Source organism: Papilio polytes, unplaced genomic scaffold, assembly GCF_000836215.1.
Source record: "Papilio polytes unplaced genomic scaffold, Ppol_1.0 DF824158.1, whole genome shotgun sequence".
Taxonomy (NCBI): Eukaryota; Metazoa; Arthropoda; class Insecta; order Lepidoptera; family Papilionidae; genus Papilio; species Papilio polytes.
This window is the reverse complement of record NW_013525046.1, coordinates 2,584,356-2,589,875: the sequence shown is the minus strand read 5'-3', so window position 1 is coordinate 2,589,875 and position 5,520 is coordinate 2,584,356. Positions and strand designations below refer to the sequence as shown.

The 5,520-nt window shown below is 30.3% G+C and overlaps 1 protein-coding gene across 2 annotated transcripts; it reads left to right on the top strand.

Moving 5' to 3' along the window:
- The first annotated feature begins 264 nt into the window (after nt 1–264).
- LOC106111556 (bifunctional methylenetetrahydrofolate dehydrogenase/cyclohydrolase, mitochondrial) lies at nt 265–5,248 on the top strand. 2 transcript variants are annotated; one of them, XM_013293680.1, is made up of 6 exons: nt 265–414; nt 1,614–1,711; nt 2,428–2,883; nt 3,844–4,052; nt 4,249–4,371; nt 4,549–5,248. In XM_013293680.1, the coding sequence occupies exons 2-6, from the start codon at nt 1,620–1,622 to the stop codon at nt 4,665–4,667; spliced, it is 999 nt and encodes a 332-aa protein (XP_013149134.1). In that variant the 5' UTR covers nt 265–414; nt 1,614–1,619; the 3' UTR covers nt 4,668–5,248. The 2 variants fall into 2 exon arrangements, with proteins under 2 accessions (XP_013149134.1, XP_013149135.1); XM_013293681.1 differs by lacking the exon at nt 1,614–1,711 and having other exon boundaries at nt 266–414.
- Nucleotides 5,249–5,520: the final 272 nt, after the last annotated feature.

The window sequence follows — 5,520 nt, the reverse complement described above, 5'->3', positions numbered from 1 at the left end:
GAAGAACCGTTATGGCGCCTGTATTTGAATACTTCAAACCGGCAAATATTAGATATAGTAAACCATGTCAATACCGGCATATTTTAAAAACCGTTAAAGTTTACAGATTATCTTTAACTTATAATTAATCCGACGGAGTTCTATTTTAATAACATTTTCTAAAAGCAAAGACCTTTAAAACAATAGGTGATGTTTTCGTAACATACTAGTATAGTTATGTATAATCTAGCATGCTTCGTAAAGGCTTCGTTTGACGCAACTGTCAATGTCATCTTCAGTGGCAGCAAATCGTGGATTGTGGTTAGGTTATTTTCTAACCTCGTCATAGTTTAAAGTTTTAATTTTAACAGTAGTTTTGTGTGGAACCTATTACTATATTTTCATTACTGTTCAGGATAACTTGTGATCAAATATGTAAGTAGGTTTTTATTTAAATTATTCGAACATTAAAATTCCTCTAATTGTTTTTTATTTTTCTTGAACATACTGTTTTCTCTCCAATACTTGGAATTTACTAACTTACGTCTTAATTATGTATAGTACAAGTTATGTAAGTTGTTTTCGTCTTGAATTTTATCAATTGATATATGCGTAAACATTTCTTATTTTAAACGGAGAACAATCGAATGATTTAATTTTGTGTTTACGTTTCATTGTTGGTAATTAATATAAACATGTTTATAAATTAACATATTGCTTTTTTATTTGAAGAAATAACTTGTATAATCTTATTTAATATCTATGTTGAATTGACATAGTGGTTATTTTTGCACATAAATTCAAATCTAATTAACGATACATATTTCATATCAATAAACATTATTTTAAATATCACGAAGAATTAAGGCCCTCACCTGACTACCAAATTGAGATACTAATTCAAAAAAATTATACTTTTGCCTAGTGTTTGCTTTGTTTTTTTTTAAATTGAAGCCATAGCTAGTTTCTACATTTGCTAATCTATACTATTATAATAAAGCGTAAATACACACTTCTTAGTTGCCTAAGATGTCAGCAATCACAGCATATTTTTGGATAATTATTTTTTTAACAAAAAGCCCTACACTTACGTCACACTTTAGGTTTTATATTTTCACGCCCTTAAACATAGGGGGTTAATATTTTGGATAAAAACCCTAATGTGGGAAAGAGACCATAAGTTGCTGCCAACATCAAGAAAGTAAGATTGCCAAGGTTTGTCATGACATGTCATTTTGACGTTTACTATTAATATATAATATGACAAATGTAAACAATAAAATATAATTTTCATAATTTTATGTGGATAAAGCCGCACGGGAACAGCTAGTTTGCTAATAAAATTTGTTATTGAGATGACAATATACTTATATCTAAAAATTCTTATTAACGATGACACCATAATTCATTGTACCTATTTATCAAGAATGTAAACCACTTTTAACCGGTTATATTCATCTGAAATGGATACACATTGATATATGAACTGAATAACCTTTCATACTAGTTTGCTTTAATTAACACCTTTTATCCGTAAAAATGCAGACATTACCGGTTATGAACTGAATATTTTTTATGTTATCATAAATTAAACCGTCTGTTCGGTTGAACTAATGACCTGTGTACGTCAACAGTAGGCGATGAGGCAAACTATTTGCTTTCGGATTGTCAGTTCATTTTTGACAACCAAGATGAGAAGTCATACATATTATGAGTCGATGGGCGCGGCCAGGTAATATAGCTATTTTAGGTGTTTTATTTATGTCTGTGTTTTCTGTTTTTTACCTGTTACCTTTTGATTAATTTTCTTTGTTATCTGTTAAGCTGTTTATTTAGATACTTCTAGTTTTTTTATAGCAATATCCTTTGAAATTTAGATTCTGGATTAATGTAACAATTAACTACTTTTTTACGCTTTAATTTTATTTAAATTTATAAAACAAACATATAATATTTTCAATTTAAATTTGCTTTTTCTTCCCTTATACTAAAGTTTGTTTTCATTACTTAATGATATATTTTGTGTTTATTACATGATCATTGCATTGTATATATTTAACTTTTCTCATTCTTTCTATGAGATTAAAATATCTTTATACCTAAGGTATTTTAGCTGCTAACTTTGAATGGCACAATATTTAACCAAATAGTAGTAAACAGGACATTTCACTTTTTTCTCAAAGCACAAATAATAAATATAATGAACAATGGTAGACAAAATAAGGTTTTAATTTTATATTGTTAATTGTATTAATAGATTTTTAGTTTGGCTTTATGGTATTAATAATTTCACCATATTAAAATAATATTAGGACAAATATGTACTCAAGCACAAAAATAACATCGCTTAGCAATGTAGCCAAATATTTTTTTAATCGCTTAATATAACTTGTTACATAATTTGCATTTGTCTTGTATAATTAAAAAAAATGTTTCCTTTTGTAATAGAATCATGGCCCAAATAATAGATGGGAAGGCGCTCGCTAAAGAAATCAAAGATGAATTGAAGATTAAAATTCAAAGCTATATTAACTTAGGCAACCGTGCACCGTCTCTACGTTGTATTATAGTTGGTGAAGATCCCGCAAGTCACACATATGTTAGAAATAAAATAAAAGCGGCAATAGACGTTGGAATTGACGCCACAACAATAAAATATGATGCAACATTGAGTGAAGATGAATTGATTACAGCGATCAACTGTTTGAATACCGATGTAAATGTTGATGGTATTCTTGTACAATTGCCATTACCAGGAACAATGGATGAAAGGAAAGTGTGCAATACGGTCGCACCGGAAAAAGATGTTGATGGTTTTCATATAGTCAATGTTGGTCAACTTTGTCTTGATATGCCAACGTTTGTGCCGGCTACTGCGCTTGCTGTTGTTGAGATTTTAAAAAGGTAAATTTTTTAAATCACCTTTTTCTTTTTTCCGCGCGGAATAAAAAAAACAAAAGCAAGTAGCCTATGTGTTCTTCCAGACTATTCTACATCTATGCCAAATTTCATCGAGATCCCTTCAGCCTTAGGCTACAAAGTCTAACAAACATCCATCCATCTAAACTTTCGTATTTATGATAGTAAGACTAGGAATTTTAATAAATATAGCCTATGTTAGTGATAACGTAGTTATTTATTGGTGAAATTTTTGAATTAACGGATACAAAAATGCAAATCTTTCCTCTTTATAATTTGCATAGATAGTATTAATATTATGGTTGCTGTATATTTAAGTACAAATTGTTTCCAATTAGGCCGATCGGGCAACGTAAAGCAAAAAAGTATGTGTTTATTACGGATAATAAGATTATTCCCAACCGTCACCCAGCTCTGTCCCCACGTGGAAACAGATAAGAATAAAATGTTTCGTCCGTCCCACCTTCTGCGACTTGGTCACGGTAGGAAATTATTTTATTTCATATTGGTAAAGGTGGGACGAATGAAACTTTATTCTCAAGTGGGAAAGAGCGGGATGACGGTTGGAAATAATCCTTTATTAAGATAGCAAAATGTTACTATGATAAAAAAGTAGTTAACATTCATATTACTTCTATTCAATGTTTAATCGTTATTTAAACTAGCGATTCACGTTCCCTTTGAAATGGTAACACTGGATAGACAATTATTAATCCGTAACCGCTCTCCATTCCATATATCGCACGATCTAATGAAACAGATCTCCGGTTGACCTATTTCCCCAGCATTCAATAAGCCAATGTGATGAAATGTTCATATCATTCGCTTATTCGTAACTCTTACTTCTTAATCCATACAAATATGAATGCAAAATAACTTACTCTATGCACTTTATACGTAAATTCAAAGAGTAGATAAAAACAGAGTGATTTTTTTGTCTATTAGGTATAAAATAGATACGTTCGGTCGGAATGCGGTAGTTGTCGGTCGTTCGAAGAATGTCGGCATGCCGATCGCTATGATGCTACACAGCGATGGCAAACATGATAGCGCATTAGGTATGGATGCGACCGTGACAGTCTGTCACAGATATACACCAGCGGAACAACTGGAGTTCTTCTGCCGTAACGCTGACATTATTATAACTGCTACTGGTATGTACAATTTATTAATTAACCTGTGTTATTTTGCCTTGCTAAGGCTGTGGCCTCCATAAACTGTTTCACTGTTTAAGTCATGTAAATACATCTTTGTTTTTAAATTCCTTCGTTGTAGACATCTGTAACTAGATTTTTTATAAACTTAAGGTTCAATCATAATTAGTTGTAAATGATTTATTGATTTTTGTAGGTGTTCCTAAATTAATAAAGGCAACAATGATAAAGCCCGGCGCTACAGTTATAGATGTAGGAATTACAAGAGTTACGGATGAACAAGGGAAGACGAAACTCGTCGGTGACGTTGATTACGAAGGTATGTAGATGTTACTTAACAAATAATACCTCACAGGCATTTGTATATATTTTTACTATGGAATAATAAAAGTTTTAAATATTCCCTTAGTAATGGAAAAGTTGTTATCTATAATCAACTCTTACTACAACTTAGTGTTACTTTTCAACATGTATTTATGTTTGTGTTTATTTATAGAGGTTAGTAAAATTGCTGGAGCAATAACCCCAGTTCCTGGCGGCGTGGGTCCTATGACAGTCGCGATGTTAATGCACAACACGTTACAAGCCGCTCAGAGGCTTGCGAGAAAGAATTGAACACGTTTATACCTACGTGACCAATCTACGTTAACTAATCAGTATCGATAAGATATTTTTCTCGAATATGTGGAAATCTTATTTCCGATTATTATGTATTTCACATGTTAAATTATTTCAATACTGACAAGAAAAAACTTTATGAAATAGGTTTTTTTTCTATTTCTGTTTTTAATATACTCAGAAGTAAAATGTACGCGAAATTGTGCCTTTATATGTGAATAGGATATATCTGGTAGCATTTAAGAAAAGTATTATAAGTTAAGTAGTACTTTATTTATTAGTTTATTTATGTTAGTTGTTATCCCAACATTTTCCTAAAATACATTCCTCATAAGTTTTTTTGGAATGGCTGTGATTTATTTAAAATCATTAAACTACTTTTTACAACAAAAAAAAATGTAAAAATATGTACAAAATATTTTGTTTTCATTAAAATAAAAATTTATTATTACAGAGACCAAATAAATTAAAATTTGTCTTGATTATTAAAAAAAAATCCTGTCAATTTACGTAAAACTAATCGTATTTACATTAAGCAATGTAATAAGAAAATTTATCAAAATAAATGTTTGTTTAATAGCAATGTTGCCTAACTTATTCGACCAAACCTTTCCTATGCCTTTTTATTTGTAAAAACTTCGTAATACTAATTTATTGTTCTATTGTTCTATTTCTTTTATTCTCAATAAAAAGAAAACTTCTATCTACGCCACACACGCCTCGTTTTGTTCCAAAATAAACATTAATCTGCTCATTTTTCTCGTCTAAACAAGACGCAATTAGGAGCTCAGTTGCTGAAGGCTTTTTATAAAAAAATACAAACATTCTAAAAAGGATAACCCATTTATTT